Source organism: Heterocephalus glaber, unplaced genomic scaffold, assembly GCF_053883595.1.
Source record: "Heterocephalus glaber isolate CG9 unplaced genomic scaffold, H.glaber_assembly_v1.0 deba00001613, whole genome shotgun sequence".
NCBI lineage: Eukaryota > Metazoa > Chordata > Mammalia > Rodentia > Bathyergidae > Heterocephalus > Heterocephalus glaber.
In genome coordinates this window covers 11,518,251-11,533,000 of record NW_028258384.1, presented here as the reverse complement: position 1 = coordinate 11,533,000, position 14,750 = coordinate 11,518,251, and the positions used below count along the sequence as shown (strand labels likewise).

The following is a 14,750-nucleotide window of genomic DNA, read 5'->3' as shown; positions in this document are numbered from 1 at the left end:
CATTCAGGCTTATAAGGCATGTGTGAGTGGAAGTGTGGTCTAATGGTGGCTTCTTCTACAGTATAGTACTGTAATTTCTGCTGCTTGGTGCTGTACAGTATAGTACTATAGTTTTATGTTGTTATACATTACAGTACTGCATGTAAGAATTATGCAAATAAAAGCAAAGTAATCAAGTTGGAGTTTCCTTTGACCCTTTCTCTTTTCTGAATATTGTAATGTACATACTATCTACAATTCCTCACTTAGTGGCCAATTCATTTAATGATCTAGAAGCAGGAATGGAACTCAGTTGCTAAACAAGGAATGTCTATATAAATAAACTTAACAGAAAAATAAAAGACAATAGAAACAGAGATCAATCTTTTACAAAGGGGGATCAACAGATGGAGGGGGGTGGAATGGAGAAAAGGTCAATGGTATGAAAAAAGAATTAAGATGTGCTACGTGCAGGTACCAACTCCTCACATGGAATGTAATCATGTACCATAAACATTTACTAATAAAAATAAAGAGAAAAACTTCTTGACTATTAATACTGAATAAGTTATACTTATATACCAATTCTTTTATCCATTCATCAGTTCATGGGGATCTGAGTTTTTTTCTCCTTTTTGGATGCTATGAATAATGTTCCTATGAACATTCATATTTGAGTACTTAAGGAGACCGATGTTTTCAATGCCCTTGGACACATACTTAGGAACCGAATCACTGGGTTATACAGTAACTAACATTTTTACACAGACATGAGGTTAAAGCATTATCATACATCAGGCCCCACTGCTATGCATACAAAGACATCTAGTATAATTTGGGGGCATTTTTTGTTCTCTTTATTTTATTGTTTACATTATAGCTTAGTACACAGACTAATACTATACATGGTTTATGAACAACTAATGCTAGTTGAATGCCATACTGTACCCAAACCTAGAACTTTTATAAGAATTTAAATTTCTAGATTTTGGAATATGTGCCATATTTCATTATTTTTCATTCAGAAACAGAATACATAGGTAAACACATTCATGTTTTTAAAACATTCTTTTACATATAAGTGAGGTCATGCAGTATTTATTTTTCTGTGTGTGGGTTATTTTAGCTTCATATGCTACAGGTTAATCCATGTTTTCACAAATGGCAGGATTCTTTTTTACTGTTTAGTAACATTTCAATATATATACCACAATTTCTTTTTCTTTTGGTATTGGAGGTTGAACTTTACACTGAGCTCCATCCTCTGTTTATTTTTTGACTAACTTTCAATATTGTGAAATGGAACCAGAGATTCGCAAGGTGCTGGGGGGTGGGGGGGCAATAAGGAAATGTTGGTCGAAGGATACAAAAATTCCATTATGAGATAAACAAGTTTTAGAGATCTAATGTACAGCATAGGTAATGATGGATGTGTTAGTTGAATTACAGTAATCATTACATTGATCACTCTGATGTTGTATACCTTGAATATATTTAGTCTTCATCAATTAAATATCTTACAATTTTTTTTAAAAAAACAACTGTATTAAACCAAAAATCTGCATACTGCAGATTTACAAACTTAGAATGTAAGATTCAAGGGGTATTTGTAGGAAAATAGATGTATCTTGAGACCATAATTTTAAGTGAAGTAAATCAAATACATAAGCTATATAATATTTTATAATTATAAAAAATACTCCTTAGTACAGTTTAAAAGACTTTAAAATATTATATGCAAGTTTATTACTACATACTTGTGGTTTTCAAAGACAGACTGCTTGTTAAATCTTTATGTTAGCAATGAAATATTATAAGGAAAACTATAAAAGGCAAAGAATGATCCCACTTAAAGTATATACTCAAAATGATAATTTGAAAAAGATTCTAATTTTCAAAATACTTTCTGAACTATTGTTTCCTAACATTTTTTCATCATAGATTCCTTAGTGAATATCCTGATAGCTATGAGTTCTTTACTCCACCCACCTACTCTCCTTAAAAACACATACTGAAGTACTCTTACCTTAAATCCTTTTAAGAGGCTTGCCTGTCAACCAAACACTTTAAAAAAAATTTTAATAAAAGATGCACACAGGATTCTGAGTATTCATCTCTACTAGGTACTCCCCAATATGACAAAATGTATTTCACAATTTGCTTTGTCTGATTAGGAATGAGAAGTTCCTTATTAACCAGGTAACTACATCAGTTTTAACTGTAACTAAGAAGTTTAAATGTAACAATAAGAGCATGAAAACAATGTTTCTAAGAAAATAAACTCAAATGCTTTGTAAAAACTCCAAAGTGAATGGATAAAAAAGTAACTGCTGTGAAATTAGAGGTGAGAAATATAATTGTAAAAGGCAGGCCAAAATGGTAAGAATAAAAAAGAGCTCTATTTATTACATTTAAAAACTATTTTAGTGTTCTACTTTAAAGAAATCTAAATAGGAAATTATAGAAGATATGTTGCAGAGATGGTTCACTGTAAGAAAGATGGTATGGGATCTCCAGGAAAACGGTGCAATGGGTAGCAGCAAAAAATTAGCCTCTACAAGATTCCAAATCCAAATACTGGAAAATAACAACTTGGGGAAGAAAAGAAAGGAAATGGATCCCTGGGGCCCAGGAAGGATCTGAAGGGAAAATCAGAGCCTAAAGAGAAATTGAAGAGTCAGATCACAATGCAGAAAAAGTAGGGGTAAATCTGTACTTTCTCAATGGCTCCTGGCTTGTGGCTAGAGAAAGGAAGATTGAATCTACAGAGACACAATCAAAGTGGGCAACTCCAAAAGCTTTCAGGGAGAAACACACCAGTGAAATGGAGCAGTGGATGTCATGTACTACAACAGCTGGTGAGTGACTCCAGTACAAGCATTTGCAATATCCCCTGGAGAACGTGCCTAGTCAGACGCCATTTTAAGGAGGGGCCAACTGAACCTGGAACTCAAAGCAACCACAGGTTGACTTCATCTCAGGGTTTCCAGTGTCAAATTCCTATACTGACTGGGTGAAGGACATCCATGGGAGATGTCCATGGTGAGAGGGCCATCAAGAGATGCACAGTGTTATAAGCTAAATGACTCAGGCCCTACCCCCCACAACCAGAGGCCAGGTTCAGCCTGAATTTCTGTGGATTTGAAAGTTGTAAACTGGCACACCATCCTAATCTTACTGCTGGATTGCTGGATTATCCAACACAGATCTGGGATCAGACTGCCTCCACTGTCTAGCAGTGACAGCAGAGTCATACCTTGAATTGGATACTGCCACAAAAATGTATACCCCGGAAGATAACCACAGGCTTGAAATCACAGAGAAATTTCTCTTTTTTCTTTGCTATTGGTCTTTTAAAAATTTTGTTCATTTTTTGTGGAGTTTTTGTTTTGCTCTGTTTTAAAACAGCGTCTCACTAAGTGATTCAGGCTGTCCTCGAACTTACTATGTACCCCAGGCTGGCCTCAAACTTGTGGTGATCCTCCTGCTTCAGCCTCCCAAGTGCTGAGATTATAGGCATGCACCACCATGCCTGGCTCATCTTTTTAAAATCACTTGTTTTTTAATTTTTGTGAGTGCGAACATTATTTTTAGGTTTTTTCTTTGGTTGTATTCTTATTTTCTTCTTTCTAGCTCTCCTGTCTTCACCAGTTTCCTGAGGCTTGGGTGATCTTCCTTTGTCCTACAGCTTTGCTTCTAATCACATTTTCTTCTTTCATTTCTCAATTTTTTTCCTCTTCTCCCTTTTAAATTTTCTCCTCTTCAGATAAAACTGCTCTATTGAGTGAATATGTACTGAATATTATTTTCTGATTTGTCTTGGACTTTGTTATATAACTAAAATTCTTGCATCTAGGGTTAAAGATAGCAAATTATTAGTCATCACTGTTTGTCATTTTCCAATCTATTTTAGATGCTATTTTTATTATTGATTGTATTACTTTAACCAAGGTGGCAGAGTTTTGATCAGTTGATCTTCCTTGTATGCCAATACCTAGACTGTCTGGGGGTCATAAACAATACTACAGGCCAGTACCAAAGAAATGAGTGATAGGTCAAACAGCCCGAAAACTTTCATCTCTAATAAATAGAAGAGGCAGGATCCTAGAACAGACTCAAAGGCCAAAAGCTAGCCACACCTAGAAGACATTTCTGAAAAGTAGTCATTTCCTTAAGAGGCCTCAATATAAATAATAAACCTACCCACCCTACACAATTTAAAAACCTCAATGCAGGAAACAAACAAAATGAGAAAACACCAAAAACAAGATGCAACCCAATACCTCCAACTTGCCCAAGGCAAATCCAGGGGACACTGAAGTGAAGAAAACCAAAAGCCACCCAGGTGAACTTTCTAAAATGGTAATAGTGGAAGTAACAAAACAGATGAATAACTTTTAACAAGGCTAAAACAAAAATAATTACAAAGAAACTTAAAGAGATGATGATCATATGAAGGAAATGGTTAGAGAAACTAGAGTAGATACAGAAAAAAAAAGTGAAGCTCAGGAAAGACAGAGAAATTATGAATGCCCAAAATAGCAAAGAAGTGGATGCCATAAAATAGATTCAAACAGATAACCAGGAGATTAAAATTTTATACGAAGCATATGCAGCAGAGAAAACCAATGTGAAGACAGAATATCAGATCCAGAAGAAAGGGCTGCAGCTGGCAATCATCAAATGAAATACCTCTTAAAAATAGCAACCACAGCGATATATGTGCACCCATGTTTATAGCTGCACAGTTCGTAATAGTGAAAGCTTGGAAACAGCCCAAGTGCCCATCAACTGGAGACTGGATAAGAAGATGTGTTTTTTTTTTTATATATAAAATGGAGTACTACTCAGCCATAAAGAACGAGAAACTAGAGACATAGCTAAATGGATGCATACTGAGGCCATCCTCTTAAGTGAAATAAATAGGACACATATGTGTAAATACCAAATAGTTTCTCTAGTGTGAGAAACTGAAAGAGTAATTAAGGATACACATGGATGAAATGGCCTAATAACATATTTCTCGGATTGTGTTTCCATTATGTGTCATATGACTGCATTGAAATTTAAATTAGGGAGAAGTTTGGCTTATGTGGAGTCTGCTAACTGGAGTTTTTTTTTTCCAGATCATTATTTGTTCAATGTTGGTTTTGGGGACCTCTCTGAAACAAATCACATCCTCTGGTGTCTTGTTGGTGCTTGAGATGCTTTTTCAAATTATATGGAAAAATGTTTAAGTGCTTTTCAGTTTTGTTTTGGTTGAGTTCTACTGTATTTGAATATTATTGTAGTTTTTTTCCCCTTGCATTGTTCTTCTTTGAGTGGTTTTAATTTTTTTGTATGTGTGTGTGTTTGATAATAAAGTTATTTAATAAAAAAAATAGCAAGGGACCATGAAAAATCAATCTAACAGCTGCTAGATGATACAAAGAAAAGATTAACTGGAATCAATAAAAAATCAGAAGATAGCATAAAGGGCATATAAAACTTGTTCACTAGCAGAAAACTCTCAAAGCATGGAAAAAGAATTTGAGATACAGACAAGTGAGGCATATAGAACCTTAAATAGCCATGATGAGTAAAAAACTAAACCAATGCATGTAATAGTCAAGATTCCAGAAATTCAACACAGGAACAGAATACTAAAAGCTGTTAGAGAAGAGAAGCAAATCACCTGTAAAGGAAAATCCATAAAAATCACAGCAGACTTCTCAACACAAACTGTTAAGTCAAGGAGAGCATGGAGCAAAGTATTTCAAGTCCTAAAAGGAAACAACCTCAAACCAGACTGATGTACCCTGCAAAATTATCTTTCAAAATTGATGGAAAAATAAGATACTTCCATGATAAAGTACACCTAAAGAAACTCATGATCACCAAACCAGCACTCCAAAAACTTGTGAAAGATATTCTAGAAAAAGACAATGATGACAATTCCAAGAATCCCAATAGAATGAATCCACCAGGCAAGGCAAGCAATTAAATAGAAGGGAAAGAAACGGAACCAACTACAGGAAAATAATATAATGGCAAGGATAAGTTAACACCTATTAGTCAGAACCATCAACGTGAATAGTTCAATTCTCCAATCAAAAGAAACAGATTGGCAGAACAGATCAAGAAACAAGATTCAACAATATGCTGCATACAAGAAACACATTTAACTTAAAAAGAAATTCATAGACTAAAAGTCAAAGGATGGAAAACAATACACCATGCCACAGTAACTCAGAAAAAATCCAGGGGTAGCTATTCTACTTGTGGACAAAGTGGATTTTAAGCCAAGACGGATCAAAAGAGACAAAGAAGTTCACTACATACTTGTTAAAGGAACAGTCCCAGAGGAGGAAATAAAAATCATAAATATATAAGGTCCAAATACTGGTGCACCCAAGTATATAAAACAAACACAAATGGATATGAAAAAACAGATAAGCACTAATACAATTGTAATGTGAGACCTCAATACACCACTGCACCAAATAGATAAACTAGACAATCAGTGAAGAAATATCAGAGCTGAACCAAACCTTTGAAAAAATGGACTCAGTAAATATCTACAGAGTGTTCCACCCAATAACAAAATACATATTCTTCTCAGCAGCACACAGAAATTTCTCCAAAATAGACCATATACTAGCTCATAGAAAATGCTGAAATAAATGCAAAGGAATTGAAATTATCCCATGCATAGTATCAAAGCATAGTGCAATGAAATTGAAAATAAATAAGAAAACAAACCACAAAAGGTACATAAACACATGGAAATTAAATATAGTAATGAAGCAGCTTACGCTGCATTCTAATAAATAAGCTAGTTCAAATAAATAATCTAATGTTGTGCCTTAAGGTTCTAGAAAAAGAGCAAGTTAAACCCAAAGCTCATACAAGGAAGGAAATGTAAAATATCAGAGCAGAAATGAATGCAGTTGACAGAAAACAATAAAAAGAATCAGTGACTCAGAGTTGGTTTTTTGAACAAAATTAAATAAAATAGATAAACCCTTAGCCAACCATAAAAAAGACCCAAAACCACACAATTATATTGATTACCAAAGCTGAATCAAGAAGATATAAAAAACTCTAAATAATGTAGTATCAGTCAATGAAATTGAAGATGTAATAAAACTACCTTTAGATAATTATCTAATGCAACTCCTCCTCAAACTCTTTAACAAATCTAAAAGGGAAGGAATCCTTCCCAAGTCATTCCTGAAAGCAAACATTACCCTGGTATAAAAGCAGAGAAAGATCCAACCAAAAAAAGAGAACCTCAGTCCAATCTCCTTAATAAACAGATACAACAATCCTCAATAAGATACTGGCAAACAGAATGCAGCAAATCATCAAAAAGATAATACACCAAGGATGCAGGGACATTTCAACATAAGCAAATCAATAAATGTAATACACCATGTTAACAGAACCAAGAACAGAAACCACATAATAATCTAATAGACATAGGAAAAGCATTTGACAAAGTCCAACACCCCTTATGATAAAAACTGTATAGAAAATGAGAATAGATGGCCTTTATCTCAATCTGATAAAACCTATCTCTGACAAACCAACAGCCAAAATCATACTAAAAAGTCAGAAACTGAAAGCTCTTACTCTAAAATCAGGAAAAAGACAAGGATACCCACTATCATGACTCTTGTTCAAAATAGCTCTGGAAATAGCCAAAACAATTAGATAAGAGAAAGAAATAAAAGAGTATGGGCAGAAAAGGAAGAAGTAAAATTATCATTATTTACTGATGCCATGATACTCTACATAGAAGACCCTGTAACTCACCCCAAAACTCCTAGATTTAATAACCAAATTTGGTAATGTAACAAGATACAAAATCAACACTCAAAAATCAATAGCATTCTTGTTTATGAATAACAAACTGAGAGAGGATTCAGGGGAAAAATAACACCTTCCCAATAGCATCAAGAAAAATGAAATACTTAGGAATCAACCTAATGAAGGAAGTGAAAGATCTATACACTGAAAATTACAATACTCTGAAAAAGAAGATCAAAGAGGATATCAGAAAATGGGAAGATACCTCTGTTCTTTGATAGGAAGAACGAATATAGTGAAATGGCCATAACTCCAAAACTGTTATACAGACTTAATGCAATCCCAATCAAAATAACAACAGCATACTTCACAGAATTAGAGAAAATCCGAAAATTCATACGGAACCAGAAAAGACCTGGAATACTCTGGGCAAAAACAACGAGGCAAGGGGCGTCATGATCCCCAATTTGAAGTTTTACTACAAAGCTTACATGATAAAAACAGCATGGTACTGACAAAGAAACAGACTTGAGAATCAATGGAACTGAACAGAAGATGCAGAAACAACTCCAAGCATACTCAGCTACCTTATCTTTCAAAAAAGGGCCAAACATTTTCACTGGAAGAAAGACAGGCTCTTTAATAAGTAGTGCTGGGAAAAATGGCTTTCCTCATGCTAAAGACAACCTAGACCCATATCTCTCACCATGCAATAAACTAAAATCAAAATGGATCAAAGATCTAGATACAAAAATAGAAATACTTAATCTGATGGAAGATAGAATAGGTAAAAGTCTTGAAAAAATAGACACAGGTGATGGCTTTATGAACAAAACCCTGATCACACTTTTCAGGTGAAGAAGTACAAAGAGTAAATAAATCCATGAAAAACTGTTCAACATCAATGCAAATTAAAACAACACTGAGATTCCATCTCACTTCAGAAAGAATGGTTATCATCAAGAAATCAACCAATAAAAAATGCTGGCACAGCTGTGGAGGAAAAGGAACCCTCTTCCATTGTTGGTGGGAGTGTAAATTGGTACAACCACTATGGAAAGCAGAATGGAGATTCCTTAAAAAACTAAAATTAGAGGTTCCACTTGACCTAGCTGTCCCCTTCTAGATATCTTCCTTAAAGTTAAATGCATCATACCAGAGTGATATATGCATACCCATGTTTATAGTATCACAATTCATAATTGCTAACTCTTGAAATCATAATATGCCCATCAAGAGATAGATGCATAAAAAATGTGATATATTTATATACAATGGAGTACTACTCTGCCATAAAAAATACACTTGCAAAAAAAAGAGAATAGAAGGGAAAGAAACATGGAAACAAAGCTTTTGTAAATGGGGAAGGGAAGAAGGGTTGAAGAGAGAGGAGAGTAATGGGAAAAAAGGAAGAATTAAGGCATATTATGTACAGGTACAGATTCCCTATGATGAATGTGATGATTGTGTACAGTAAATATGTACTAATAAAAAAATTTTTTTAAATATGGTATGTCGGGCTGGGGATTTAGCTCAGTAGTTTCGCCACCTACTGCGCAGGTACAAGGACCCGAGTTCGATCCCCAGTACCAAAAAACAAAAAAATATGGTATGTCTCTTCAATAAGGAGATTAATACTAGAAGAAAAGCTGCCCTTTTAAAATAGAATAATGAAGCATCATTTAATCTGAAATAAAATTTTGGATACATATTTCTATAATTTTTATAATTTCTTGATTTAATAGTCTTGCTTGTTAACTATCAGTCCTGGTAATGTCAAAGAAGAAGGCTGCTACTGTATACACAAAATTTTTCACACAGTAAGCAATGAGAGAAACATTGACTCTCTAAAGTTCATCATCGATCTCAGGTTAAGAAATGATGTTCTCTAAATAATGTTCTCTCTATATATAATATTATTCAAATATGCCAAATATGACATATAACTGTTACAGTCACAGGGAAAAGCAAAGGTTTCAATTCTTGGAATTAAAGTAACATTATTTACTTGATAAGAAATTTTAGGATTATCACTATATTTTGTATTACAAAAATCTTTATAGGATGTTCACCAATTCTTTTTCCTTTTAGTAAAATAAAGTTAAACTTAGTAAGTTACTTTTAAAAATAAAAACAAATACTATATCATTCTTTTATCTACTAATTGTTCATATTAATACAGAAAAAAATGGGTTTTAAACTGCATATTTGTACACACATATAACATATTGGATCAATCTCATATATCCATTAAAAATTTTATCAGTATGTTTGCGATACATAATAATTACATTAATCTTGGGGAGTTGCCACACATATACATTGTATCTTGGTCATTTTTACTCCCACTTTACTCCCTGCTCTCCAATTCTCCACTTCCTCTGATGCCCATCACAGCTCCAGAATCTATCTCCTTGCTTACTACCATTTCTCTATTATTTTCCTCTTTAAATTTTTTTCTTTTGGGGTTTCTCATTATTAGAAGAATCATGTTAAATTTAATCTCCTGTGCCTGACTTATTTCACACAGAATTAGGGTTTCAAGGTCCATCCATTTTCCTACAAATGGCTCAAATTTTTCTTTCTACTTGACTTATCTGTTGATGGGCATATAAGCGTCAATCATAATATAGCTATGGTAAATTGTGCTGCCATAAATACGTGAAAAAGTATATGTATCACTGTAATGTTGTGATGATTTTAAGTCTTTTGGGAAGATATCCAGAAGAGATACAGCTGGGTCAAATGCAATTCTATTCTAGAATTTTTGAGTAATCTTCATACCAATTTCCATAGTGATTGCACACATTTACTTTTCACTAACAATATAGAATGGTTCCTTTTTCCCCACAATCCTACCTGCATTTGTTTTTTGACTTCTTGATAATAGCCATTCTTGCTGGAGTAAGACAGAATCTGTCTTCTGAGTTTCATTTCTCTAATGGGTAAAGATGCTGAACATTTCTTAATATACTCATTGGTTGTTTGTACTTCTTTTGATTAAGTATTCATTTCCATTTCATATTCTTGGTTGAATCTTTTCTTTTGGAAGATCTATTTTTTTTAGTTATGTATTCTAAACATTACTCTTCTAAGGAGTAGCTGACACATTTTTTTTCCAATTCTGTCTCATCACTGTTGCTTCCTTTGCTGTACAGAAGCTCTTTAATTTGATATGATCCAATTTATTGATTCTTGGTGTTATGTTTTGTGAAATTGATGTTCTGTTCAGGATGTCCTTGCCTATGCCTATGCTTCAAGAGTTTCACCATTTTTTTATTCCTACAAATTCAGTTTATCTGTTTTTATATCTAGGTCATTAATCCAATTTGATTTCATTTTAGTACAGGGTGATAGACATGGATCTACATTCATACTACTGCACATGGCTAATGAGCTTTTCCAGCAACGTTTTTTCCAGAGGCTATTTTTTCTCCAGTGTATGTTCTGGGCCCTTTAGTCAAAAAGAAAATAGCAAAGGTGCTTGGGGTTGTTTCTGCATCCTCTATTCTCTTGCATGGGTCAATGTGTCTTTTTTTTTTTTTTGGTGTCAGTACTATGCTGCTTTTATTACTGCAGCTTTATAGTATAACTTGAAGTCCAGGATTATAATCCCTTTTGCTTTGTTCCACTTCTCCTAAAACTTGCCTTCTCATAGTTGGGTTCTTTTCCTTCTACTCACCAATTTCTGAGTATGTGTACTCCTTGGTGTGTGTCCACCAAGGATCCTACAAGCACTGCTGTCTCTTGCCAGCCATGATCTGTTTTCCACTAGCTCCACTACCCTCTACATCCCCTTTCTCCCTCTTCTCTAATAGTCTGTATTATACTTTCATGTTGTCTCTTTTTTTCTAGATTTCAAACATGAGAAAACATGATATTTATCATTCTGAGTCTGGCTTATTTCACTTACTATGATGATCTTCAGGATGGAACTGGTGGTTTCACTGTTATCTGCATATTCTATTTCTTTGTATTCATGTATAGAGTCTAAAACAGTGATGGTGAATCTTTTAGAGCTTACAATGATATAAACAGCCTGCAGCAGCACAAGGGCCACAGGTTCACCACCACTGGTCTAGAAGAACATTCAGTCAAATACTGACATTGGTATTTTATGGATGGAAGCATTGTGAGTGGTAATTTTTCTTCTGAAATTTTCTGTAATGCTTATTATTATTTGTTAAGTGATCAGCATTTTATTAACAAAACACAATATAATTCCCCTATAAAAAATAAAATAGAATCAGTGGCAGGAGCATCCACTGAGAAGAGTGAAAGAGAGAGTCAGGACACCTGAAGCTGAGTATGATGCTGGAAGTCAGTCATTGTGAAACTTCTCTGGGCCACTGTTTCCTCATTGGCAAATGGGAAAATATAGACATGGAATTAAATGAACTCAAAGATTTCCTTCAGTATCAACATTTTATGAATTTAATTTCCATGTAAATTCTGAAGGAATTTTTAAAAAACTTTACCATTTTATCATGTTCTTCCTTTGTTAGAAGTTTTATACCTTGATCACATTACAAACTACATAGTAAATGATATCCAGCACAGTCTCAAAATATTGAATATGCACTTTTCATCAATAATTAAAAAGAGGCAGTAATGAAAACACAACTACAGAAAGTCCTTCACAACAATACACAGTACTTCAAATGTTGAGTGGTAAATAACCATTTATGGAAGTGTTTCAGTGCTTCATTGTTCCAGGTGGTTTCAAAATTCAGTGTGTGTGTGTGTGTGTGTGTGTGTGTGTATGTGTGTGTGTGTGTACATGTACATGTGTTTAACCTTTAGAAGACTCTGCAATCTATCAATTGGTAGTATCTTGCATTATGTAAGTCTTTTGAACTGACTGCCAGCAGGTATATTTTTCTATTAATTAAAACTCGAGCTTTATGTTGTTCAACAATGGAGCCGTGTATCTCCCTATACCTTCTAATTTGTTGTTTGAACTTGATCTTCAAGCTTGTATTTATATTGTTAAATTATGTTCTAACAAATTCATCCTATTTATTTGTGATAATCATGTCAGTAAAAGAGCTGAGATGCTGATGTGATTTTGCAAACACAAGTATGGATACCAACTATTATGTTGTAGGTATTATGTGACATTTAAATATTGTCACACTAAATGTTTAAACAAATACTGAAATGTTGCTATCATGTACAAAAAAACTTACCTTTGCAATTATTACTGACTGAACTGGGTAGCAAACAGCTGCTCCTAAAGTAGCCAGTCCTAATGGATAAGCAATTTTCTTAAACCTAGAACCTATAAAATTCAAAAACACTATTCAACTACAAGTAGATGCCAGCAGAGACTTGATACTTCTATACTGTAATGCTGTTTGTTCTTCCTTTAAGCCACCATTCTCTGTTAAAGTATGTCTTAGGTAAAAATACCAATCAAGATGGTACCTAAAATGCCCTTAATTATCTCACTTCAATCAATACGCCTTAGCTGTCATATCTAATTTAAGAAAATGTACTCAAACTATTGCTGGAAAATTGCCTACACAAAAGGAATTGATTTTCTTTTTTAAGCTAGGTATTTCTTTGTGCACTAAGAAAGTGAAAATTGTAATTGCATTTTTCTCAAGTACAGAACAAAATATAATATAGAGAAGCAACAACCATGTTTGTTAAAGTGAAATGGACTCTATATGTCTCTAAGTTCTCAGGAAAGTGAATGATCTAACTAATCAGCTAAAGACTTTAAAAGGTGTACAACATTCATATCACTAATTTAGAATAAGGAAATGACAATTTTAAATGACTTAACATAATGCATTTCAAAAACTGCTATAAAAAGTACCTAAGTATCTAAGTCATTTTCAAACCTTTTCTAAAAATTCATAATATGCCTTAACTTTATAACTTGCCAACAACTTTTAATTTGTGTTTCAAATTTTTAGTTGGTAATTGCATTCTTTAAATATTTCTCTTATGTTCAAGATGGGAAGAATTTAGCCCTTGATTAAAATAATAAAAAAAATCAGGCCAGGCATGCAGCACATTCCTGTAATCCCAGCACTCACTTTGGGCTTCACCACCAGCACGTATCTGGCTGAGAAGGCTGCAAACCCACAGTCTGCGGCTAGAGTTTAGCCAAGTACTTCCTCCAGCATCCAAGCTCCGGATTTTTGTTCTCATTTTCATATATTTTTGGGGTGCAAAATCTTTTCCAAAATCATTCCAAATAGAATCTTATCTGGAACTTCAATATATAAAATGTAAAAATATGAAGCTGCTCTGATTAACCTGGGGGCAGGAAACTCACTACCAAGTCTTGTCTATGTGGTTTCTCCCTTATTCCGCTATGACCCCTATAGCTTAGTTTCACCAAACTTTTCTTTCAAAATAATGTGTATCTTAAATGCTTACCTGAATATACTGGACTCTACAAATATGACTGGGCAATTAGATGATGCTTGCTTTTACTTGGGGTAAGTACTTTGATTCTCTCAAACAGTTATTAAAACCCCTAATTTTAAAAGAAAACAGCCTATCTGATCTATCAACAAAGACTAAAGTAAAAAATACCTGGCTATGTTTGTAGGCAACTTTGGAGATTAGGGAAGGTTAAAAACAAGGTATTTCTCTGATTTAGCCATTACTAAGGGTTACTTTTACAGTCACGTCGAATACAGCTTGAGGAAGATGGGTAAACTGGCTCATTCAACCTCAAATTTAGCTTTCCTTTAGATTTAAGCTGTTTAATGTGGTGTGGGGAAATGGATTCTAGGTTAATTAAAATACCCCTAACTCCTAACCCCTAGAACAAATTATCTGTTCTCTATTACTACAGTTTTTAATGTCATCTAAATGGAATTATATATACACAAAGGTTCTTTCACTCAGACTCATCAAGATTGTGACATGTTTCAATAGCTTATTATTACTTTTTGTTTCTAAATAGTATTCTTTTGAATGGACGTGCCATAATTTAATTTACTCACTGAAGAATATCC

The 14,750-nt window shown here is 33.8% G+C and overlaps 1 protein-coding gene across 5 annotated transcripts in view; it reads right to left on the bottom strand.

Moving 5' to 3' along the window:
• Apool (apolipoprotein O like) overlaps window positions 1-14,750 on the bottom strand; it is a 121,338-nt gene that overhangs the window by 36,994 nt on the left and 69,594 nt on the right. For all 5 annotated transcript variants that reach the window (XM_004868882.4, XM_087196638.1, XM_021247658.2 and 2 more), the window contains one exon: window positions 12,960-13,051. In XM_004868882.4, the coding sequence (XP_004868939.1) occupies window positions 12,960-13,051 (92 nt within the window). The remainder of the gene's footprint in view (window positions 1-12,959; window positions 13,052-14,750) is intronic.